At 41.2% G+C, this 26,347-nt stretch overlaps 2 protein-coding genes across 2 annotated transcripts in view; one reads left to right on the forward strand and one right to left on the reverse strand.

The window, feature by feature from the left end:
• Positions 1-25,160, forward strand: part of LOC143905691 (uncharacterized) — a 262,762-nt gene extending 237,602 nt beyond the window's left edge. The window contains exons 5-7 of the mRNA XM_077421251.1: positions 22,841-23,066; positions 24,405-24,508; positions 24,862-25,160. Coding sequence (XP_077277377.1) covers positions 22,841-22,902 — 62 coding nt within the window. The 3' untranslated portion in view covers positions 22,903-23,066; positions 24,405-24,508; positions 24,862-25,160. The remainder of the gene's footprint in view (positions 1-22,840; positions 23,067-24,404; positions 24,509-24,861) is intronic.
• LOC143907024 (uncharacterized) lies at positions 1,765-15,052 on the reverse strand. Its single transcript, XM_077423502.1, has 3 exons — positions 14,235-15,052; positions 12,955-13,155; positions 1,765-12,805 (listed from the first exon to the last, which is right to left on the reverse strand). The coding sequence occupies exons 2-3, from the start codon at positions 13,153-13,155 to the stop codon at positions 4,217-4,219; spliced, it is 8,790 nt and encodes a 2,929-aa protein (XP_077279628.1). The 5' UTR covers positions 14,235-15,052; the 3' UTR covers positions 1,765-4,216.
• Positions 25,161-26,347: the final 1,187 nt, after the last annotated feature.

The raw sequence follows: 26,347 nt of genomic DNA on the forward strand, positions 1-26,347 counted from the left end.
TTGTTTTTTGTATTAGCCTAACAGAGGCACAAAGGGTCGTTTATAGATATATAGATATACATATAATATTTATTATTTCTTAAAAAAAACTATCCAAGATTATGAGATATTGTCATTTTATTCTAGATCTATTTTTAATGATTAAAAAACAGATTTTCCGTTGCAAACAGATGGATTTTAGTTTCGTTATATGTAATAAAGATTCACGTGTATATATATTTACTGATGCATAGGCATTAGTAAAACATTTCTTTCCTCCCGCAGTAAAATACATATCTGTGACGATATATGGAAAAGAGATACCAAAAATTGTAAAATGCTTTTATGGCGCCATACGATACTACTTATCTCGTATAAGATCACGAAATCCTCGGAGGGTCAACGCGATTTCTCTGTCGCATCGCTGCAAAATCCGAAGAATGTCCCTAAACTAGAACGGTACATTGTCTCAGGTATTGTCGACGTGAAGTGGGTGACTATATTTTTCCGCACCCGAAACCAAATTCTTTTAAGCCTACCTCCATCGACCACTCCAGACCGTAAAGCCTTCGGGATTTCCAGGTGAGACTACCCGCTGCGCTAGACCAACCATAATCCGTAGCTGAACAAAAAGAGTTGCACCAATATAATGAGAAGCTCGTAATGCGAAACTATTGTTGCGGACAATGCCCGGGCCGTGTTAAGCCCTGTAAACAGTGCTGTCTTCGACAACCCACTTGAACTTTCCTTCAGTTTCCCGATGCCCAGACGTAAATTACACCATGCATATCGAGTAATTGAATCTGAGCACGATTTTTAGTCCACGAACAGATTCTCTCCTCGATTTTTGCGATTTTTTTTTATGAACCGACAACATTCCGCACGCTATATCACGCATGTGCATGCGATGCGTTATACCTAATGTAATTATTATTCAATATATGTATCAGCAGAATTATATCGGCTTCTTGAAGAAACCGGTAATTTATGGCGTACTCAGAATTTACGAGCGTTTCTCATGGAAATAGGCAGGTCGCCTAATTAGCGTAATTATACAATTATGTTGACTTCAGTTTACCTTAAAATATTTTTTTATAATATAATCGTCTTTAATAACGGATTGCGACGAAGTTTCTCGCAAAAGGAAGATGCTTCTCGCGTACGGAAACAAGTCGCGTTTACCCATCCACAATTTTTGGCGGATGTCGGCAGCTTTTCTCTTCGATTTTTCGCTTGATATCAATAGAAGGCAGAAAATCGTCGCGTCGTTATCGAATTTAAATTCGATCAGACGCGATGTCGATAAGCCCGGCGAGACATCAGCTGTTAAACGCCTCAGATGTCTCGCACCTGATGCACCTGCGCGGCAGGTATCACTGCGATCGTCTGTACGCGCGTCTTTCGATATTGTCACCTGCAGGAACCGGCGCGACGTCGGGAGCTGCTTAATGTATAACAATCAATATGCCGATACCAATATAGCAAACTTACAAATTTTCGAACGTTTACGCAAGCTGGATACGCACTAGGAACGATGTCAATTTTAGCACATTTTATCAGTCTCTTTTTATCGAACAAGAATGATAACGTACAGGAAGTGCATTTATTTCAATCTATATATTCGATATTTCTCTCTACTCGCGCGCGATACGATTCTAATCAGGTATAACTGCATAACGGTAACTCGAGAATTTCAGGATATTTTTTATCAATATATAAAATGTCCATTGCAAAATGATTGAGAAAGAGGACTTAATTCGCATTCGGCGCGCGCGCAGTCACGCTTTCCTGATGACGAGAAGAAAAATATGCGCGCATATCGTTGAAACGTCAATAAACGTGCGAGTTGCGCGCGCGGGACGTGATAAGATGGAAGAAAACGAGAAGACGGAGTGCATCGAGGGTGCATCTACGGTACGAATCTGCTGGTTTACGGACCGTGCGCGTCTATATAATTATTCTCGATGCAGGATACACATATCTTTATAAGGAAGGGTTCACGTATATACCGCGCGTTGGTATCCGCTACGGTATCTTTATGGCTTATTGCAACGCTTTAGGCAATTTCGTGATCAACGTGAGGCACGGGGAGAAGGAGGAAAACCATGATCGCCCGTCCGCTCAAAGCTGTTTCGCTGTTCTATAAGATTTTGTTCTCGAGAGGTACATAATTGTTTAACATTACTGCGTATGAAGAAAATATGAGATTAAAGATTTTAAGTCTTAAAGACGTTAAACTAAGCAATTTTAGCCGGGGATGGGAGAAACGTATATCATTACAAGACGTTAATAACATGTTAAATTAACGAGCTAAGTGTTAAAGATTGAAGACAAGTCAGTTAATTGTTAGAGGCCTGTAGAAATATTATGATAGCAACAACAAAGTGAGGAAGCAATCGCGGACAGAGCGCAAACCCTTTTTTACCTTAATCCGAGAAATAGGATTTATATAGGGAACGTTTTGTTAAGAAGAAAAAAACCCGTAAAAACGAAAATAACAAAAATTAAGGAAGCTATCCAGATTATCTTCTTCATCCTCTTGTTATCCTCTCGATACAATGTATCGCCGATCAAGAATCGAGAAAGAATCACTCGCGGAACGCGACACGCAGACTCCCGGGGACGGTCCATGTATATCTCTGGTTCACCTTACGGAGATGAAGGGGGACAGGAACTCAGATGGAGAGATAAACAGATTGAGCGCGGGAAGCAGCAAGAAGGAGGGAGGGAGAGGGAGGGAGAGAGAGAAAGAGTATACTGGTTCGAGGGACCAACAATGCCCTCATTCAGGCTTCGTATACACGGGCGCATTATTGAATTCAGTCGCCTTTAAACAGATAGAGAGAGAGAGAGAAAGGAGTGACAGAGCACGCGGGAGGAAGAGGAAAAGAGAGACCGAGAGAGAGAGAGAGAGAGAGAGAGAGAGAAAGGGTTACGCAGACGGGTGAGATGCGAGAGGAACAGGCTGAATGCTATCTATATTATCCGAGCATAGTCGCTCACGCTGTTTGGCGTAGATCGAGATTATCTTCCGCAGTATCTGAAGCCGCAGCCGCGCGCCGCCGAAAAGCAAAGTGCTTGCTCCGGGCGAAAGGAAGAAAGGGTAAGCGGAGAGGGTATGCGGGGGGTGTACGAGATTGCCGCGAGATACGTTTGTGCTTGGTACACGTCTAGCCTCCAAATCTAATGTGACGTCTGTGTCACGTACCTCCTTCCATGCTGCTCCATGTCGCGCGCATAAACGGAGAGTGTGTCTCTCTCATCCTCTCTGTCTTTTGCTCGCCACAAAGAACGCGCCCCTATATATGCGCGCATCGCCGGCGATATCTATGTTCCTGCCTTTCGACGAACAATACTGAAATTCGCATGCGTGTTACTTTGAAATTAAGACTTGTCAGAATTCGAAATTTTTTCGGAATGAACGAAACGATTCGTTTCGTTATTTCGTCATAAATATTAGATTGAAATTTAATTGTCAGTAATATAATATTTTAATTTCAAGTAATATGTCTCAAAAGTCTGCAATTCCTCTTTCGCTTTAATTCGTGGCTAGTCGAGTGGCGATCAATTAGTAATTTGCGAGTAACGCGGATGTTTAAGTATATGATTGCTGTATTTAATCTAGATCTAGTTTTTAAAAACTGAAACAAGCTCACGATCGAAGATTATTGATACTTGATTACTTAAACGAGTATCTTATCTAGATTAGGAAGTTCTATGTAATTTACATTTGACCATTGATTATTCGCAAAACAATCATCGCTTCCACGAATGTGGCAATCATTGTCTATAATTTATAAAATAGTTAGAATCTATCCTTCTACTTCAAAAACCACATTTATGATATAATGTAGTATAATATAATATATGACATTATATCACACATAATTATAATATCTATAAATATTATCACATAGATATTAATAATAATTGACAATACAAATAACATAATTTATAAATAGATGTGGATAATTGTATTTAAATTGAAAAGAATATGAGTGCAAGATCGAAACAAAACTTGTTTAAAAAAATATTCTCTCTCTGTCACACTTTATTATAGGTACTTTCAAATATGATCAATAAAACTAATTGTAAGCTTCTCTCTCTACTTTTAACAAGCAATCATCACATTATTTTAACATGCATTTATTAATAATTGACGTTTGAGTGATTTTTTGTAACATGTAATTGATAAGCATCGATGTCTCACAAAATTTAATTTACCTCGAGCCACTTTTTATGTTCCTCTTTTTTTTTCGTATATATACTTATTATTGAGATCTTTCTTCACAGTCTTCGACATTTCGCCGAGTTTCGCCTGCTCTGACATTAATTCCTCAGTAAGAGACAAACTTTTTTCGTTCTGCGACATATCGTGTAACGTTCTAGCAATTGGGGCATTTCCGTCGGAGTCATCGTACTCGATATCAATACTGGTGTCCGGTTGAATGAGAGGTCGTTGAGTCTTCGATTTGTGACGCGTTCGGTGGGAGTTATGTGATTTCTTCGGCAGCTTTTCGGACAGTAATTTCTGTGACGATGCCGGAAGAGATTCAACTGTCTGTTCCACAAATATAGGCGAGCTGTTATCGCCTTCGTCGTTAAGGTAGTCAGAACTGCTCGATTGCGTTTGCCGGCTTAAGTTATTTTTCGATTTAGTACGTCCCGCCTTTTTTGCTATCTGGTATTTGACACGGACTTCATTAGAAGGGACGGCGATATCGTTGCGCAACGATTTTTTCGTTGACCGATCGTTTTTCTTCTTCTTCTTCGTGCGATTTGTCGCTAGTACTTCTGTTGAGCTACTCGCGCCTTCCACTTGCGGTTGCTTCAAGTTTCGTTGAGCGCTATCGAAATGCTGAGGAGCGTTGATGACAATGCGAGTTTTGCCCTCGTAGACGTTAGAATGTCCGCTAACACGGTCGAGGTATTCTTCTTCGGATGACGATATAGTCTCGAGCATGTTGTCGACGGCAGCGTTCAGCGACTCTTTGTTCTCCTGGAAAGTATGCGATATTTCCGTACCTAAACGTGGGTCCGATTTGAGAGATTGAGATTTGGCATCCGTAAATTCTCCAAACATCCTTCTACTCGGCATCCTTTCCTCGTAAACAATGTTGGCGTTCAGATCGACGCTTTCTTCTCCCGGACCGTCCAGTCTTATCGCTGGTATTAACGACGTTATTTGCTGCTTCACGTCATCGGGCACTTGAGAAACGTTGACGAGATGTTCGAACAGTGCCTTCAAATACGAGCCCCTCGTCGCGTAGACCATGTGATCGAAACCCACGGCGTGCACCAGGTTGTCGTACTTACTCTCGAAAAACATCGCCACATTTACCGCGTCGGTCTTGTTTATCTTCGTGTAATCGATAGCCCGCATCACGCCGTACATGTCCACGTCCACGTTGGCGTCGTCCGCATATTTCTTCAATTCGATTGGCTGCGCACCAGGACCGACGGTGATTATTTTATCTCTGAAGTACTCCAGTGCCTCCTGTTGCGCGGGATCCTGCTGCACGCTTTTCAGTTCCTGGCCCAAATCCATGATAGCCTGTAAAAGTCGACCCTTGGTGACGTACTCAAACGGGTCTCTCGGTAACTTCAGTTTACGCAACAAATTAGGAATGGAGAAGAACTTGATGATACCGCTGGTGATCCTCTCGTCTCTCGTCTTCGGTAGCGCGAAGAAGAGCGACTGCACATTGATATCGTCTGTCGTCGTCGGTATTGTATGCTCGATCTTAATCTCGTTGTGCAGAGTACGATTCAGATAGTCGGACGCTGCGCGGCACTCGGGTGAATACTCGGTTGGTCGATTGATCGTGTTAGTCAACATTTTATCATTCATCGCAAACAGCCTCTCTTTATAAGTGGGAAATTCGTTAGAAAAATTCTGTCCGAGAACGTGCGCGAGTCCCCACAACGCGAGATATTTTCGAAGGCCGTCTATTTTTCTCGCGTGATATCTGTAGTCCGGCATTTGTTTCAGCACGTACTCCACTTCGTCCGCGTGAATGTCATTCACGAGATCTGGCTTAAAACTCTTGACGCTCTGTCGTATCGCGTCATCGATATCTCCCTCCTCGGCCAGTTCCAGCATTTGCAGGAGCAATTGCTTCGGCGTATCTTCCGAACGCATTGCCTTTTCCATCGGCGTCTGTATATCTGGGCATCGCATCAGAAGCCTGAGATCGTCGTATTTGTGATCACTCGGAATTTCACCGATAGCTAGATTGATCTCGTAAGGCGATGGTGTTTCATAATACATTTCACTGTTCGATTGCATATGCCACATTTTGAACCTAACCATGAGATAGTCGTGCAGAAACACCTCCATGTCGCTGGCCAACGATTTGCTTTTGACTAACTCCGGTCTACGAATAAATTCTCTCATCATCACGCGCATCATAGCGAATGTGGATCCATAAGGAAAAGCGCGAAAAACATCCTCGATGGGCACGGTCATGTCTTCCGCGTGACCCTGCGCGAACAGTTGTAGCGCCACCAGCTGCTCTGACGTGTTGGAACGTAAACCCTGAGACAGGTAATTAGAGAACTGTTGCTTTTCATATTTGTATACGTCATTTTTGCAAGTTTCAAACGCGTCTTTCATGGGTCCGTCTATCACATCGCGCGAAAATAGCGCGGAGAAACGCATAATTCTCTCCCATTCGCTGTGGCTGGTAATCGTTGCTGACAGGTAGTCGACTTGCAAGTGGAAATTCGGTGGCAGTATCTGGATCAGATTTTCCGACTTTAACACGAAATCCCGATAGTCCGAACACGGCGGAGAAGCCACGACGGGCGACTGAAGTAACATCGTTATGCGTTCCTGCGGTATGTTTATTTGTTCCGGTAAAGACTTCGCGTTCATCACTAAGGATTCGAGGGCGGCGAACATCTCGTCAGTTTGCAGTACCTTTACGTTTCGCAGGGCGGTCAGTAGATCCAAAATACGTTGCTTGAAAGTACGCGACGGTCGATATAGATCGAGATCCCAGGGAAGAAGCGACGCGACGTCCGTCTTCGACAGGAATCGCAGCAAGGGCTTTATCGTGGTGAAATGGGCGCACGGTATCGCTCGTATCAAAGCCTCCACGTGATCCCGGGTAACGTCGATATCGGGTGATGTTTTCAGCAAAGTCTCGGCGTTGGTCAACGCCTGCATCGTACTCATGTCCGTGGGATTGGCCTGCTTGCAGTAGCGCAGAATATTCTCGATCTTCATCTTCCGCGACTCTATACTGCTGAGATTGAAATAAATCGGCAGGTATGGCATCAAGATCGCCAGTTTACAATTCTGTATGAGTAACTTCTCGTTGAAGACATTCAACGGCAATGGCAGCAACAGTCTCGCGATCTCCGTGTCGTTCACCACAGGCATATCCGGCATCTTGCCGACGATTCTTTTGGCGAAATTGATCGAATATAGTGAAGAATTAAACTCCTTGCTTCTTGATAATTCGTCCAAGACCGCTAACACCCGCAGTTTCATCGTCTTGTATTCGGTCAGTTGGAAATTCATGGGTAAAGACAAAACGACTCTCCTAGTCGTCATCTGAGTCTTGAGTCGCTCGATTTGCTTGTACTGCTGGAACGGAATCTCTTTTATGACAGATCTTATATCGTCGCTATCGACTATTGGTTCATTCGGTATTACTTCCGAGTTTGATTTCATCAATTCGTTTATGAGTGCGTCGAGGGCTATTGTCAATTTATCGTCCTTCGAAGAGCCAAGAGTGACGCTCAATAACGATAAAACATCGTGCAACGCCAGTCTATCAGTAGATTCTTGCTTTATATTGAAATTTCCGGGTAACAACTTGATCAACGTGGGAAGCTTCAAGTATTTTTTAACGAGCCCCACGTAAGGTAGTCCCTCGACGGGGAGTATATTCAGGAGCGGCACGAGGTCGTCCTCCGTGATATCTGGAACGTCCGGATAAGTCTCCACTTCTTGGAGAAATTCCTCCAATTCCGAATGAACGTCCGTATCTAATTTTAACAGCTGTCGTAACGAATGTAGCATTTTCATCTTGAATGTCGGTTGATTGTCGAAGGTAAATGATTTCGGCAGTAAACTCACTAATTTTTCAGGCTTGAAAAATTCATGCAGTTTCGGCAGGGACGTATTTAACAGGCCGACAAATTCGAGATCCTTGGTGGACAATTGCTTGTGAACGGGAGTCTTGTCGAACGATCGCCTTCCCGGCGAGACGCGCTCGCGCAAAGCCTGTCTCACGAACGTCATTGTTTTGTAAAGCGTCACCTTTCGTTTCAAGCTGCGTATCTGTAACAGATTATCCAGCACAGCGGTGAAGGCATCGTTCGACGTCCTGTAACTGGTGTACTTGAATTCCGGCGATAGGTACTTGATCATATTATCGTGATTCAGGAATATCTTGAGAGGCACTAAATCGTATTTGAGTTTGAGACTCGCTAAAGTACGCTGCATGTCCTTAATGTCTTGCTCGGTAATGAAGTTGTAACGTTTCTCAAGATAATGCCGCAACTTATTCGCCGACCTGTTAACATTCTCGTTCTCAATCTCGTTATTGTCCATCAGTGACAGTAGATGAAGTAATTTCTTGGCCGGAGTGGAAAACATTTTCCAATCCGTGTCCTTGTCCTTGATATATTTGAAGATTTCTCCGGTCTGCAAGAAGATCTTGATGGGGACGAAGTCTTTCTTGTGCGGTATTAAGCTTAGCATCTTGTCCCAGTTTTCCTCAGTCAAATCTCTCTTCGAGAGCTTGCTGGTCCCTACCGTCAATTCCAGAACGCGCTTGAACGATTTTAAATGTTTTTGCATGGTATGATCGACAAACGTTGGTCCTTCAAGCAATAAATAGTCAACGATATTTTTAAGTATCTCGATATTGTCATTGGTATCGAAGAGTTCCTCCGGATTCAAATAGCTCAGTACTTCGGGATTCAAGATAGATTTCAGATAATCCACGTTTATTTGCTGAACATGTCCAAGTTCCAATAACAGTGGTCTGAGTTGATAACCGGTGACAATTGGATAATTCAAATCACGTCCGATATCTGACTCTAATTTGTTTAACTCATTCGCTACCGTATAATTATTGCTGACTTCCGGCAAGTTCTCCATTTTAGACAATAAAGTAACTAACGGGGTGTTTGATTTGACGATTTCATCATCGTCCGTTAAACGGGACAACGTATCAGCGTTGAATAAATGCTCGATGGGTTTGAACTTTTGTCTGTCGCGATGTGGGATGGCATTCACTATGTCCTCGAGGTCCGAAATCAGAGTACCCGTGGCTTCTTTCTCGTTAGATTGAATATTTTTCAGCGTCGAGAGTGCATCGAAAAATTGCGTGTCGTTGCTTTGTTGTTGCCTCTGGAGAATATGCAGTAACGTGCGATAACGCTTTTTCGGATCGTTAACTGCGAAGACGGTCGATCCGAACTTCTCGTTGACATCCTTTCTATGCAAGAACAATCTGATGGGAGCGAGCTCGTTGATATAAGGAATTCCCACGTTATCGAGTACAGTCAATAAGTCCACATCCACCCCGAAGCTGAACACGTCCTGTCTAACGGCGTCCACTAGTTTTAAAACGTCATCGTTCTTTTTGATCACAGGATGTGATAACAAACGATGTAATAATCCCACCAGCGATATTTTAGCCGATCTACCAGAAGGAACGGTGACTTTCATTTTATTTAATCCGGCAGAAGTGAGAAGTCTTCTAACAGGATCGTAAACGGCAGCTTTCATTTCACCAACGGTACTCCTTAGCGATTCGATATTCGTGCTCCATCCTTTCAAGCTTGCCTCGACTTTGGAAATGGCTCTTATTAAAGGAAGGCTGCTGGCGACGTCTGCCCGTTGTTTCGCGTAGTGCAGAATCGCTAGTAGAAGTTCCTCCTTTTCCAACGAATCCGAGTTTCTGAGTTTTTCCGGCAAAATGCTGTACGCCCAATCTGGTGTCAGTAGTTTTTTCAGCGGCTCGATAAGGGGATCCATAGGCAAAAGCGATACAGCTGTACCAATTCGCTGTCTACTAGGGCGCGACGCCTCGTCCTGACTCTCGTCATACGCAATCTCCTCGAGCATCATCGATGCGGCCTTCGTCAGGTCCTCTGACTCGTTCTCGTCGATGATCTGCTGGAGATAACTTTGCAACCAAGCTTGTCGTTCATCGGGCAAAATAGTTGGGTTCTGCAACTTGCTTATTTCCAGCAGGAGCGGCTGGTAAATGATATTACTTGGATCCTGTAACGATTGGATCAAGTAGGCGAAAATTGGTGTTTGGCGATCGCCTCTGTTCGCATTGTCCAAGGAACTCAACGCCGCTCTGACACGTCTCAGCAGCAATTTCTCCGCGCGTATTGTGCGAGATTCCGTCAAGTTTTTCAGAAGCATTATCAAAGCATCGCGCGCGGTAGCTTCTTCCAAAGTTGCAAGATTCAATTTTGGCACGAGCTTCATCAGATTTGCTTTCAGCAACAGACTCACGGGCTTCACGTATGTGTCGCTCGGCAGATACTCCAACATTGCTTCCACTGTCTGTCTTTTCAGAATCTCGGTGTTAATTAGAATTTCTTTTTCCAGGATGTCTAACGCCCGCCTCGTGAGGTCAGCTAGATTCGCGTCCGATGAGATATAATTAACGGGGTAACTCAAGGTTCTGGCGAGAACATTTTCCGGCGTTCCGCTGATAGAGACGTTCCAGTCACCGACGTTCATGTACGCGGACGAGTTGAGAATCTTGTTCTGCAGCGTTCTATTACGCCACAACAGTTGCTGAACCAAGTAAACAAAATCCGAGCGATCGAAAGTTTTAATCGGCAACGGTGGCCCGTTGATATTATTGACAGCAAAGCTCAGCGCCTCGGAAAGCTTTGGTTGCGTGGTTTTCAAGCTCACGGTCTCCAATATAAACAAGAGTGTTTCTATCGGTGTGTGCGCATCGGTCAGACTGAAAGTAGACGATAAATACATGAATAATCTCTGGTTTTTAAAGAGTATCTTTAACGGCAGATATCGTGGATCGCTATTAATGTACGGTAAATAGTTTAGTAACAGTTGCAGATCTTCTGAGGTATATAAATTGATCAGCAGCGGCTCCTCAAGATAATTGTGGGCGTTTTGAAGAGCCTTGGCTAAAGACTCATCGGATTTCACGGGAGGAAGTGTCAGCGCTTTTTTCAGCACGGCTAATAATAAGTTCCTCGGTGTTTCGTGTTCAAATTTGTTGAATTCGAAGCTGAGAGTGTCGAGAACGTTCGGCTTGGACATAAAATTCAGCATGGGGGCAAACTCCTCGCTCTTGAAGACGTTTGGTATTTGCATCAACAGAGAGAAGAAATCAACCTCCACGTCCGTCGAGTCGTCTCTCTGAAAGATGATGCCGGAATCGTAGAGCAGTCCTCGTCTAAGGGTTAGACCACTGACGCGACCTTTGTAAATAAAATTATCCATAATTTTTGCTCGCGGCGTGTTCAACGGGACGTTTCTCAAGTGGATCAGCGACGTCAAGATTAATTCCCAAGGATCATCGCTCGCTTGTCTGTCTCCGAAGGCATAGGTCCATGGTAGATCCTCTGATAAATGGGGACGTAACACTGTAATCGCGTCGCTGATATTCTGCTGCAGGCACGGCGTATCGAAGGAATCCAAGTAGTCATTCACTTCGTAGAAGCTAACTGGCGCCGCGTAGTCGTAACTGGCATCGTTCACCAGTTTCTGCGTGACGAAAGGTATCAGCCAGGATAAAGGTTTCCTCAAATGTTGCAGATGTGATTTTCTACGGAGACGCGACAAAACTTGGAAGAGAGCGCGATCGCCCGTTTCATAGAAATCAATATCGAGATCTTGAAGATACGAATCATCGAGATGATCCAGAAGATATTGAGCTACAGCGGCGACGTTAACTGGGTAATAATCGTTCGTCGCTATCGAGAGCTTCTTCAACTTATCCCTCCAATTGAGAGTGGGCGGATAAGGTTCCACGTTGAAATTCTGAAGCAGTAATGAGGCCGCCTCCCTAACTGTCTCGGACGACAGCTCGTCTACCTCCATTCTTTCGAGGACGGTTTTCAGAAAATTTGTCGCGTTCTCCAGATTCGGTCCCATATATTGTACCAGAGCGTCTTCCGAACCCGATCGCTCCTTCAGTCGTTGCGCGACAAATCTAATGGCGTTGGGGACTTCCGCATCCGTCAGATCAAACGCCGGATAATTTAACAGTATCGCGGACGCTGTACGTAGATTGAGAATCTGATTGTCATTGCGAGCCGCTTGTAACAGAAAGTCAATGTCTTTCGTCAGGGATAGAGGCACCACGCCGGCTCTTCGCCTGTCGCTCGAGATCGATTCGATCACTTCCTGGTCTACGTCGAGCAACATATCGGCGAGCGGCACCTGCTCCAGGGTGTCGCTGACGTCGGAAAAGGCGTTTAGGCAGAGCGACGCGTATTCGGAAACGAAGCGGTTGTCGACCCTCTCCAGTATTTGCAGGAGCTTGTACAGTTGTTGATACGGTAATTTGTTTCTCAGTGCCGGCAGGACGGGGAGAAACTTATAGACCGCGACTCGATGATTTCGTACGGCATCGTGAATCTGCTCCAAGGGTATTCTCACATTGTCCTTGAGACAAAGTAGAAGTACGCGGCCCAACGCCGTCACCAGATTATCACGCAAAACTGCAGCGGCCTCCAAACGTGATAAAACGTCCTGCGGCGTGAGTGCCGGATCTTCGGCAACGCTTTGTAAAGTGCGACCGGGCGCCATCGATCTTCGCGCGGTACGCTCCGAACAAAGTTGATCATAATGCTTTCCATGCGAACTCTATCAAGCGGAAAGGCAGATGCAAAAAAAAAAAACAAATGTTATTTTTGTCTCCTTTTTTATCTTGTCTTCTTGCAATGTAGTGTAGAAGAATACGCAAATATGTGTACATATAGATAGAACTTATTCGAGATTTTATTTATGCTTACCGACACTTGTCGTTCAGCAACAGATTCTACGAATTGACAGACCGATATTGATACTGTTACGGTCAATATTATAGCCCAGTTTATCCGAAATGGGATTCGGAAATTTGCAGCGTTATATCGACGTTCGAATGACACGGTTCTTTTACTTTCTGTAATGCAGCCTTCAGAGTAATCGAAAGCTGCATATCTCCTATTAGCCATCTAGAGAAATGTTTTAAATTATATATTAATTGTAGATCTCTCAAACTATCCAAATTTTTATTCGTGAAAATTGGATTCGGCAAAAGGTAAACATATTTTTTTTTTTTATATATATACAATGTGCAGAATTTAAATGTTTTTTTAAATTTCACGCCACACTGTTATAATTCTGTTATCATTGATCGTGCATAAAAATCTATCTATATTTTCAGTGTAATGTTATTCTCTCGAATTTTTATGTCTGCACTTTATCATAGTACAATGCGCTTGCTATGACAGCATAAAATTAAAACACACGCCGATAAGAAATTAATACGCACGACGCACACCGAACTAAGATGCATTATTTCTATATCGCAAAACGAATTTATTGCTTAACTTATGTTCTGTTAATTGTTTCAAACTGCAATGTATATATTTAAATTTTTCAAATTACTTTGAAGAAATTAAAATCAACGTTAGATAAAGATAATAAACTGCATACACGGACGTAAATTTAAAGAATAAAAAAATAAATAATAAAAAGAAATATTACTTACAAAATAAAATCATGCAAGAGTGTGAATATAATACATTATTCTGTTTTTATTAAAAATATGCTACACATAGATATTACTTTAAAAATCTTCAAGCATTTAATATTTAATTCATAAATAAATGCACGAATATATTATAAAAAATAAATAAGAAACGGCGCACCACGCATAAATTTAAAAACTTTAGTTTGCTTTCTTTTTACATATACTGTAATCTTTTATTAAGAAATTATTTAGCAATAAAAATTATCAATCATTAACCGTATTTGACATGTAGTGACATGATTAAAACTGTGAACAATGCGACGTTATGATTTTTATGTTACAATACAACATATTATAATGAAAAAATGAGTAATCATTAAAAGCTATGCAAAGAAAAAGCACAAATGATCATATAGATAACCCATATCTTTTTCACGATTTTATTATATCAGAAAGCTTAGCCAAAGATCTCGAATACTCGATTTGAATCTGTAAGTATTAATCCAATTTCAACTAATTACATCACCCTTTTCTATTACGACGTTATTAGAAACTTACCGTGTAACGAATACGAGGCACGTATTCCTCAATAAAACAGTTTCTCTTTGCGAGCGGTTTAACTTGGAGCTCGCTCGCTTTTCGCGATTGGCGACAATGAACTCGTCGCGAAGACGACAACGTCGGAACGACGGACCTGTCCGCGTCTCCGCCGATCGGTGCCAATGCTGTGACCGATTAAATTGATAGCGCGTGCTCGCAGTGGCGAATTACTAATCGGTTTCGAAGCCGTCTCCGACACAGCGCGAATCGCGTTCACAATCGTGCTCTCACTGCTGCACAGTCGAGTAAGGCAATGCAATCCACACGTACGCGTCGCGAGGCGATAATGCGAGACGTATCGAAAGCGTGCAAAAGTAAATGGCGCGAACTAATTTTCTATGAAATTGTTTCTATAGATCCTTTCGCGCGCAATAAATCTCGCGATTTTTCATCATCAGAATTATTTGCATCGACCTTGGTGTAATCCAGTCTTTCCAGTTGTGTTAACAAACATGTTAGATAAAATAAGTTTGACAATACAAAAGTTTTTAACGATACATTTATAAAAATTTGTAATTAATATAAGAAAACTTCTGATTTGTATAGAATCTGTTTTTTTGGCATGGAATTATTTATCGCGATAACAAGGGATTGCAACTATTTATGTCTGTTATCAAAACTCTCGTTAATAACTCGTTAATAATTCACTTCTGTCTGTAAAGAGAAAACGTTAATGGACTTTCTATTTGTTCGGATACGTCTTGACGTACTGACGTTACGAAACGAGCGCTAAAATTTGCATTCGCGTATAAACTCGAGTTTCTATATGCATGAGCGTTGTTACAATTTTATTCAGACTTGTATATGCCACAGAATACTGCTATATCACCGCTGTATTACAATGTCATATTTGCATATTTGAATATATACGCTTTGTAACTCTATATCTTTCGAACCACTTTTCTTATGCAAGTTTTTCGTTAATCAAAAATTAATTTTTTTTTAATACCAGGCAAAACTTTTTCATATTAATGTATTACTTATATTATTAATACTTTTGTTTTGTTTGTGTGTGTGTGTGTTTTTGTATTATATATTTTAAAATTCTATGTAGAGGTATATATATACTTCTATATACATAAATAACTAACAAACTTTTTAATCATTTTGCTATGAATTAATTACGATCACAAACAAACAAAAATAAAAAAAGTGCATGTTTGTTTCGCCAATAATAATTAACAAAAGGTGCATATATTTGATCGACTAATAATTGGCAAAAATTTTCATAACTTTACATGACGTTTCAACCCAGGTTTCGGGCCCTTCTCAAGTGTTCTAACAACAAACAATTATAAAAATCGCAGCGTCAATACATCGGGTTAATATATATGTGCGGAATTTAAATCGTGAGTAACAATTAAAAATACCTGATGAGGTAAAAGTGCCATTATCAAACGATTCTCAGTCAACTGTTCGTGAAATTTTGACAGAAAAGTCACAGAGTGCTAACAAATTAATTCGCCAAAACGGTAAGTAAGTTGTCAAAAAATAAAAAACAAACAACAACAAAGAAATACTTAATTACACAGAGAAAGGTTTCTAAAGGCACCGGTTCGTATCATGCTCGCTGAGTTAACGTTGTATCGTCAGAACGGCACAGCAATTGCATGTTTATGCGATGGACGTCGGAAACGAACTGAACGTATCGCGTCAAGACTAGTTAAAAACAAGTCGAAAGGTTGACAAAGCAGGTACCATCAATAACACAAATTATAAACATGAGATGACGTTGTCATAAATAGGATTTAAGTTATCCGTATATCTTTCTGGAGATTAATGGTATAAAAAATAATTTAAATATCACTATTTGTGAATGGATGCGCTAAATGTCTCTTTTTACCGCGTACTTCACGGTGGCATCCGTATATAGCCTATATGCTTCGCCGTAAGGAATTTACCGAATCTTTCGACAATAATAAAGGCGTTGCATCGTGTTTTCCGAGAACATTCGTTTCTTGCGACGAAAGGGAGTATCTTTCTGCGCTTCGTGCGTGTGCTCGCCGACGCGTGCATAACGAGGCTATCCTAAGAAATCTGAAAAAAAGAAAAAAAATGCTTCGAGAGAAAGAGCAGAAAAGATGCCTTAAGAGTCGCTCGGCTCTTCAACGCGCAATTGGCATCGACCGAAGCGGAAAGAATCGTTGACAGGACCACGAGGATGAATTATCGTGTCTTAGTACGTGGTAATTAATTATCGTGCTTAACTCTCTCCTTTCACGATCGTCATCGTTGTAGGTCTGCTAGAACACGTTCGCCCGAAATCGAATGGATTATCGACATCGTTCACCGACGCGAGATTAAACAATTTTAATTTACTGAACGACAAATTAAATGAACAATCGACCGAACGAAAAGTGGCGATTATCGCAAAATGTTTCATTTATCTTGCGTTTGCGAGCATTGAAGAGGAGATTATGAAAGCCATTAAAAATTTAATAACAGCCCTTGGAGAAATCGCATAAGAGTTGGATGTATCTCGCGAGTAGATGACGCGAATCTGATAAACTCTTTCGGTTTCGCCCGTTGGACGTTTCCCAAAAATACAATTTTTTCATACTTCGACCAATCACCGTATTACAATCTCGAATTAACGCGGGCTATAAATCAATATTATTTCTCGCAGAGAAAACATTTCGATATAACGGTCGAAAAAAAGAGTGCTGATCGAGATTAATCCGCGTTCGTCCGCGTTCGACGACAATCGAGTTTTTATAAGCGGCTGCATAATGTCGATAGCTTATCGCGCTCACATCAGAACGATGTCTGTCTACATACATTTTATAAACTGCTGTGCGGTAGAAAGGAGACATTATTTTCAAAATGCATCGTTTGGATATCTCCATGAATACGTTTTTTAGACTGCAATCAAGCGAATGTATGTACATACAATTTGACTAATATCACACAATCGCGTATATAAATTATACAATTTTTTTAATATCCTAAAAATCTAAGAGAAAAGCATAAAACGTATTTTTTTATGTAAACGAGCGAAGAAACTAATTCAGAAATATACAAAAATTTTTGAAAAAAAAAATATCGCAGACATATTTCTATTTTTAAAGATATATTTTACAAATGCGTCTTTGATTATTTTAATAACGTATAATTATTTCTTTCATTGTCGACTATTAAAAACTTTTCTCATGCGACAACTCATGGCTGTTTCTATTTCAGTCAATCTTATACCGTACTGAAAAATGAAAAATGTTCCAACGCGCGATACGAGGAGCGTGCCGTGTTCGTGCAATCTTGCCAACAAGCAGCATCCCATCAAGCGACATTGGATTGCAACAATTCCGTGTCACAATGGCGACGATACGCACCCCATTTTTGTCGACGAGCACGTCGACAAGTCTCGCTTGCAAATTTTCCACGTGATATGACCATCTTAATAAGGACATCTCGGCGCGGCGATTTAGTCGTGGGCCGGGGCGCTCGCGGTAATCTCGACATCTAAATTCGCGTCGGGCGATGTTTGACCGGAAGACTTCTTCGCGCGCGCTCCCGCTCCTAGGATGGACAGGGATACATTTCTGTGGGGCAGGAGTACACGCTCGTAGACACGTATTTATGTAGGCGCAGAAAGAACGAGAGAGGCGAACGGTCCGATGTAGATGAGATAGTATCGCGCGCCCAGTAATCGCGTCAGATCTCAGGAGCGGTACAATACCGGCCCGTTCTCCACTGTTCGGGAACACTCAACATCGCGCGACAATGGCACCGAATGGGCGACAGCTGCTTAACGCTCGCCCTCGCGCTCGTACGATTCTCTCTGCCGTTCGCTATCGGAGGTTTTTAACTACGGATTTTCGATACGCAAAAAAATGGAGGATGCGGAAAATGCGAAACTCGCATCCGTTGCGCGAGGAAGATATATACTACAAATTATAAGATATTCGGAAAAAAAGCGATCTCACCTTTTTCTCTCAACAAGCTAGAAGACTCTAGATTTGTTTAATTCTTCTCGGGTTTTTACTTCTTGCAGCAAGATAAGTATATTCAGGCTTTAAAATGAAAAAGGATAATCATGCAAAAAGTGCAACTCTAATAAACGAACTTATCGATCCAATTAAATTTAAATTACTAGATTTAAACATGAAATTTCATCGATAAACACGATTCTGGAAGAAGCGAGTTTCGGAAGTGTAACACATGTTTGTTGAAAACGCGAGTGCAGAGGAATGCCGAATTAACGTTGCAGCTAGCGGTAAAAAGCGAAGTGATGGCGATGAGTGCGAGAGGAGCGAGAGGCGCTGATTCTCATTCTTTCTCTCTCTCTCTCTCTCTGTCTCATCCCCTCGTGCCTTCCGTAAAAACCGAAAATCCGCAGATCGGTGATCGGCGATAACTGAAAATACAGCTGCAGTTTGCGGTCACCCGATGCACGGTGGCCGTAGATGGCCGATCGCGATTACCAAAACGGAGAACGGGCCCCGAGCAGGAACAAGATGGAGACCCGGGAGGGTGACAGAGTATGTACGAGAGAGAGAAAAAGAAAGAAGGAGGCAGGGAGGGAGAGAAAGAGGGGAGAAGAAGAGCTCGTAGAAAACGTATTTTGACTGGAACAGCCGTAATTTGGCGAGTATTGTGCACTATACCATTGTCGAGCGGCGTGCCGAGAAGAGGAAGACTCGCGACGACGTGCGGTTTTCATGAGAACACATTCTATACGTCTCTATATAATGCGAAGGAATAAAACGCGACGAGCGTTTTCCCCCACGAGGCTCGTCGTCGGGGCCCTCGAGAAATTTGTTTGCGTTTATTGGTACCGTTGAGTGTCAGAGTGCCCGAAGGGAGACTCCATCAACACGGGCTATTGTGGTCAACCGATCGTAGTCACATATCCGAGACGTTTGCGCGTGATAAATTACACGCAAGCGCAGCTTGTGTTCCGGTGCAATTTCAATGAATATCCCTTCGAATTTATAGACTATCTCTCGATCATTGTACGCACAACAAACATTGGAATTAGGATACACAGTTACAGGAGCAATGCATGTAATTGAAAATATAAGAAAAAAAAGTCAAAATTATAGATAGATATAGTTTATAAACCGTTTAAAACAAAAGGCAGGTATCTTAGGGGAAAAAAAGAGACCGTTTTCTTAATTTTTTTTCGAGCCAGGTCGAAAGAAATTCCATCGAATTCCGAGAAATGATTGAACCAAAGAGGAAATGACCTAAACACCTTTAGATATGAAAACGAATAACTTTCGTGACACTTTGCATCAGGTTCCATGGTGTAACTAATATATTATATTCATTCCAAGATATAGACCCATATCCTAGGGGACTCGGGGAAGGCAAGAAGGAAGGAAAGGAAGAGGATAGCGCGGTAGATGACTGTAGGAGGTCCTGCGATGTCCTGGGGGTTCTAAAACCAACGAGCAACAGGATATCAATCTCGGCACCATTGAATTTGGTTTGCCTCGACTCACCGTGCACAAGTCACTCCCTATTTTACTATATTCTAATGTCTATATTTGCTTGTAGAGATAAGTTCAGCGAGAGAAAGTGATAAAGTCTGAGAAAATTTTTTACAAGTGACATGTGCTATTTCTAACACTAACTCCATTTTCAAAACGGTTCTATAATTCTACGAATCCAAATCTTGTAAATGATAAAAATGTCCCTAACCGATTCCTTTGATTTTCACATATATTTCAATCTTGCATATATTTCTTCGTATCTTTTTTATTTTCCTTTTTCTAAATGACGTACATGTTTCTTACCACGGCTATAAATCCAATTATGGATTTTTAGTTGAAACGATCAGCCATCGAGTCGCGTTGAGTTAGTTAAGTCATTCGTTAGAATCACAAGGATGTTCTTCGATGTCGCTGTAGAACATCGGTGTCAGTGACAAACGAGCGGTACCGTCGCGACCGAACCCTTGTCACATAAGGCCAGCTTCTTAAATGCGAACATGACCTGCCTGATTTTGGGAACGGAATTTTTTAATAGGGTGCAATCAGCTCCGACAAAGATCATTCATAAACAAAAAGATAATCGCAATCGTATCTTTAACCAAGATAATTAGTAATCAAGGATCGTTGATATTATCGACACAAATATATCTTAAATTATTTTTACTTTCTCTATTTTTCAAATTTTTTAAATAACGCGCTTTAAAAATCTTGTTTTCTAGATATGTGTATATATATATGTATATTGTTTATAAAAATAAAAATTTTTAGTTGTGTAGCAAAGAGAGAGGGAGAGAGAGGGAGGATGTATTCATAGAGAAATAACACTGACATCTTCAAGAATTTTCCTTGATGACACACAGTAAGAAAAGGGTGTGGCACATAGTAGTCAAATAAGACGAGCATTTCGAAGAGCGTAGAATTGACGATGGATCCGGTTCGAAAGAGGCGCTGGAGTTAAGTATGGGTGTTCCCCCGGGGATAACAGGATGTCTTTTGATTGCTCTCTTGTCCGCGAGATTACTGCGGCGAGCTGGCGTATTTCGGATTTCGTGCCACATATTTGCATTTCTAATATCTCCGACGGTAGCACTGGTCGAGATTTAAATATTGTTACGATTACGAGAGGTATAATCTGATGCGTCGGGGTTGAGCGCGGATACGTCGTAATCTTAAAATGCGCATCGAGAAATTCTGAGAAATTATCTCACTGTATTCAGCGAGCGACAATCCCGGCGAATGAGAACATTAACGAGACCGCGGACGTGAAAAGAAAAGCCGAAATTTTCATTTCAATATGTCACTTTCATTTGTGCTAAATTTTTTAAAGTTTACAGAGTGTCTATTATACAAAGTGAAACGTCTTATTTATTTTTCTGATCTCTCTTTTGTGTGTTAATTTTAAATTTATCATATTCTTTAAAGAAACTCGTTAAATCTTCGTAACCAAGAAATAATTCTTAAGTTTCTGCATACTATTCTCGATTTTCCGGAAAATCTGATGATCTTGAAATATAAACTTTACTGAAAATAAAAGTACTGAATGGAGCATAATCCCGCACGTATACATTTTACGAGGATGTAAGAAGAGATCTGGACGACTGCAAAACGACGCACTTTGTCCTTCTGTTCCTATTTGAAAAATCAGGATGTTAGAAGGGGAAGAAGAGGGGGGAGAGAAGAGTTTAGATGGAGGTGACGAGGAAGGTTGGTCTCTTCTACGAGGCGAGAGCACCCGTCTCCCACATCTATGCAGATACGCCGTGCTGATATGTTTCATCTCCCGGTCTAGCCCCCACAGATAGAGCCGATATTATTCAGCTAGCTTCCTCACTAATTCCATTCATTCACCCGGGAATGGAGGGAAGCTGAGATTTCAGGCTCTCAACGAAGCGTCGCGTCCGCTCTCGCTACTAACGTTAGAATCCTCGTAAACGAAACGCCTCGCCGAATTCCTAACGTTGTGCAACAAACTCTACATGGACATTTTTCTTTATTATTTTCCATAAACTTAATTATATAAAAAATTTAGTATTTTACGTTCCCAGAGATATAACTAAATAAAAAAATCAAATTTAAAGATATCTGAATATAAAAATTCTTTGAATACATTTTTATTTCAAATATTTATATCAAATTTTCATTAAAGAGGGAAAGGAAGAAGTTTAAAGCTGTTTCAATTCATGAATCGCTAACTTAAAAAGAAGATTTCTCGCTATTCTCGATTATATTCTGAATTAATCTACTACTAATTATCTTACTACTCTATATATTTATCTATAGCACACTAATGCAAACGAGCGAGTAATGTTTCAAGCGGAAATGACCATATGTACCAATCTAAGACGTCTCAGTTACATCCATCTTTCACTTTGGTGTCTACATTCTCTCGTAGGAGCATATATTTGGGGCACAGCTCTCGAACAAATCCCGTCGATCGGGATCTGCGTTTTCGTAAGAGACTGGCAGATGCGCAGCGCGAATTACACGGTGGATTGTAACGACAGGATCGCCGCGGGATATTCGCATTACGTTCTGGCCACGTAACCCTCGTTAAGGGGCTTCTTAATGGGGGACGGAACGGCCACCCCCGTATTGCTCGTCGATAGTTTAACGGAGACTATTAACTAACCAAGCACGACAACCTGCTACCGCAAACTAATCCGGGTAGTATAATCTCGATAGCGAGAACGTACACTGCGATTACGCCGCAAGATCGTCGACTAAAAAAGGGGTTACCGAACACTATCGATGTGCTTTTTATGACGCTTGATTGCAAGCAGTTCACGGTAACTGCGTTATTGATGACTTACGAGATTAAATTATAGATAAAAATCATTGCGTGTTTTCATATAGCACATTAACAAATTTATGTAAATGTGTGTAATATTATCTCTAAGTTTTGCAAAAAAGTAACTATTTTTTAATCTAAATCTGTATAAATTTCTTAACGACTTTGTCTCGCATCTTTGACTTTTTTAAATTTCTCTTTGCATAAATCTGAATGCTTTTTTGAATTTCTTTACATCTTATCAGAATTAAGGGGGCTATCGATAATACACAGCCGAAAATTAAATTTATTTCGTACAAAAGAAATTCTGCTTAACATTTCATCTCTCTATTCTTTTGCAGCTCTTCAACGCCGACGATTAATTGCCTCCATCGAGTCTTTATATGGAAGCAATTTCCAGTAGCCTTATATATAAATCCGGGAGTCTTCGAGAATGAACTAACATGATGTAATGGTAATTGGTCGATCATGGAGTGCCGTTGAAACAATGCTAATAATAGGGGACGATCGGATAACTATGCCGCGTCATCATCTTCATCTTCCTCTGTGGCTATCGTGGTTACAAAGGTGAGGCAAGAAGGTCGCGCGTTAATGCATTCAGATTCTGTGAATGGGCGTTTATCGAATAAAGTGCTGGGCGTCCACCTTTGGCGGTCCCTCGAAATTCTTGGCGCAGCATTCGCATCCTCTTTCGGCTCTTCATTTACTTAATTTAAAAGACGCAATTCGCCAGTAGTAATTAAATCACAAAATCAAAGGATATTCTACGACTTGAGAGAGAGAGAGAGAATTGATACATTAACACACACATTTTATGAAGATTTTATATAAAAGAAATATCTGCTGCTTCTCTCCACGTATATCTACGTTATACTGGTAACGTAACTCATTTTCGCAGATCGTAAATTTAATTACATTGTTCACATTATTTTACGCAACAATTAATAATAAAAGGGCTATTCCGTCATAGCTAACACGCCTTTTATCGTTTTCAAATTTTTTGTGTTCATTCAAATCAATTATAAAATAAAATAATTTTTAATTGAAACGTGTGCTGCGCGAGAAAATTGCCTGGTAATCCAAGTTAGAACGGCGTACCTAATTGGCGGACTTATCGAATAGCGGTGCACACACACCTAAGGTCGAAGTAAATCTAAAACATATTCGGCGGTTAAACGAAGCGGAAGGTATATGTTTAGTCGATTTAGTCTCATCCCCGGGAGGGGTTGTGGAGAGGCACGCGTACAACCCCTCGCAGTTCGTCGCGCGCGAATATCATCCCTTCCGGTCGTCTGCATCGAGCGCAACCCCCTACTTTTAGTCACACCAAAAGCTACCAGTTATTTATACGCACGTCGTTCAACTCTGCTCTCTCTCTGGGACTGCCTGGTCGTCGATACTCAGTACCGTATCGTGGAATCTTATCAGAATTATTCTCAAAGTGAAATAAGTGAAACATTAAAATCCCTATTTAACGCAGTCTTTTCTTGAATTTTTCACCTATTATTCAATAATACACACACAATCTTCCTTTCTTTACAATTTTTTTCCGTTTTTAATTTTCTCTTCTTTCAGATGTAGCTATATATCATCCTATAAATCATAATAACATAAAATAAAAGTTTACATACTCGCAATTTCGATAATATGATGAAAATGATTTCGAGTATAGCGCAAGAGAATTATCCAGTTTCGTGGACGAATTTGATTTCATATACTAAAGGTGCGTGTCCACCTGCGAGTAAGAACTCTCGAGAGCAAAAAGAGAGAAAGAGAAAGAGACTCTCGAGAGTATCTCTCTCTCTCTCTCTTTCTTTTTGCTCTCGAGAGTTCTTACTCTCAGGTGGAGACGCACCATTAAACTTGTCATAGATTTTGTTCCAACGTGAAAAACAAGCTTTATAGTTTCAGAAATTCTCAGAAGATACCCCCAGCAGTCGATCCTTCACGACTTCCAGTCGCGCATAAGCACAGCCCTGAACTCGATGTTCTTCCCCCGCCGAAAATCGGTAAGAATACTGCTTCGTCGAGATAAGAGTTATCTGTTGGCGTCCGATACGATATAGCCCTCGGGTAGTACGCGCACGTACGTACCCGCACACGCGTGCACATGTGTACACACTGCGCGCGACTGTGAGGGACACTTTTACCCTCTTTTCAGGAACGGCGCGCGGACGTGCACACATAAACACACACGCACACACATATATGCACATCTCGTTGGAGGTCATCGGGGTGGTTTTTCTTCGACGAGGGTGTTATGAGCCATTGTTGGTCATGATGCATCGCCTCGTAAATATTGTATCGGGACGGAAAGTAGCTCGGCGGTTGGACGATAAACTTTCTTCCGTTTTCGTTGCAGATCTTACCGAGATTCCGCGCCCTCCCGAAGGAAGCCGGCAACGAATACGAAGAAGGATGGCATCATCTACGCGAAATGATCTTAATGGCGGTCTATAAGATACGCGATTTTCGCGCTGATATTTCAGTGGAATCATTAAGGAAATTTAGTAGATAGGTCTCGAAATCTGGAAATATGAAAATCTCGGTTTTTAGTTTATTGTATTATATATATAAAAGCTAACTTGCGCATTACTATATTATATTGTAATGAAATGCTATGTTGTATAATCTGTAATCTCGAAATAGCTTGAACTTAATAAACGGTAACAAAGGACAATTGTTTTTCTTTAAAACTAAACTGTCGACTGTAAGCCCGATTAAAACTTTAGATGTGTAATATTTATTTAAGAGACAATTGCGAGAGATTAATATGTTACAATTTTATTTCATTTCGGAAAAAATTAAACGACAATTATTGGCACATTAATCTAATAATGTATCATATCTCAATCTAATCATATAATTAGCAGAAAAAAAATTAATATGCTAATCTAATCGTTCGTTAATGAGCCTGTCATAATCATATATGTATTTATCGCGCGACAGTTTCTTTTTAGGAATGTAACACGTTTCTTGATACGGTCTATTCTCGTGTACTCGCATATTCCCGTTTTCTTGGACCGTAAAGTGAATACACTCTAATGCTCACGGCTCGATAAGTATAAAGATGCTCTACAACGATTTGTCCTGTACGGAGAGTAGCCGGCGTAATCTTTGTCGATGCTATCTACCCGCGTCCGGACTATAATTATATCGGATCCTCGAGAGCCACCGCATATATTATTATTAATATACTTGTAGCGACCGCTATATGTGTTTCACGTGTGCGCGTTACGTGTACGCTACAGTAACCGAGCGCAGTGTTTCGTGCGTTTGTGTGCACGCGCATGTATGCAACAACGGACAATGGACGCCCGAGGACGGGGGTGGAGCTCGAGGAACGGACAGAAAGAGAAGCCTTATTTGCATACGGAACCACCCTATATAATGTGGAACGATTATTTCGCTATCCATAGGGTGTTCGTATCAGAAATTTTTCCAACAATAAACATCTATTGCGTCGTTGTACAATGGCTGCGATACAGTTAAATAGATTGTCGGAAAAGAACGAAACGCTCGCCCTACTAATTCTGCCCTATAACGTTCGGAAGTATAATAGTAATCTTAATTCATTTTATCAATCGCAAGTGTTTAGCCATGATATGCGCGGTTAAAATTATATTGGCAAACGGGCAGATTACTAAATAAAAAAAAATATTTGCTGCTTGGATAAAATTATTTTGCCATTAACGAAATAATCTGAAAACTTATCTGTCGGACATTTATCGTATAATGCGTTATATCAAAGTCTTGGCTCGCGAAAATAGGAAAGTAAATCCGAGCGAGAAGCCCGGCGAAAGGAGAGATCAGCGAAGCTTTCTCTCGTGGTTTGGAAGGTTGAAGTC

This window comes from Temnothorax americanus, unplaced genomic scaffold (genome assembly GCF_048541705.1).
Source record: "Temnothorax americanus isolate GAGA-0224 unplaced genomic scaffold, ASM4854170v1 Scaffold11, whole genome shotgun sequence".
Lineage (NCBI taxonomy): Eukaryota > Metazoa > Arthropoda > Insecta > Hymenoptera > Formicidae > Temnothorax > Temnothorax americanus.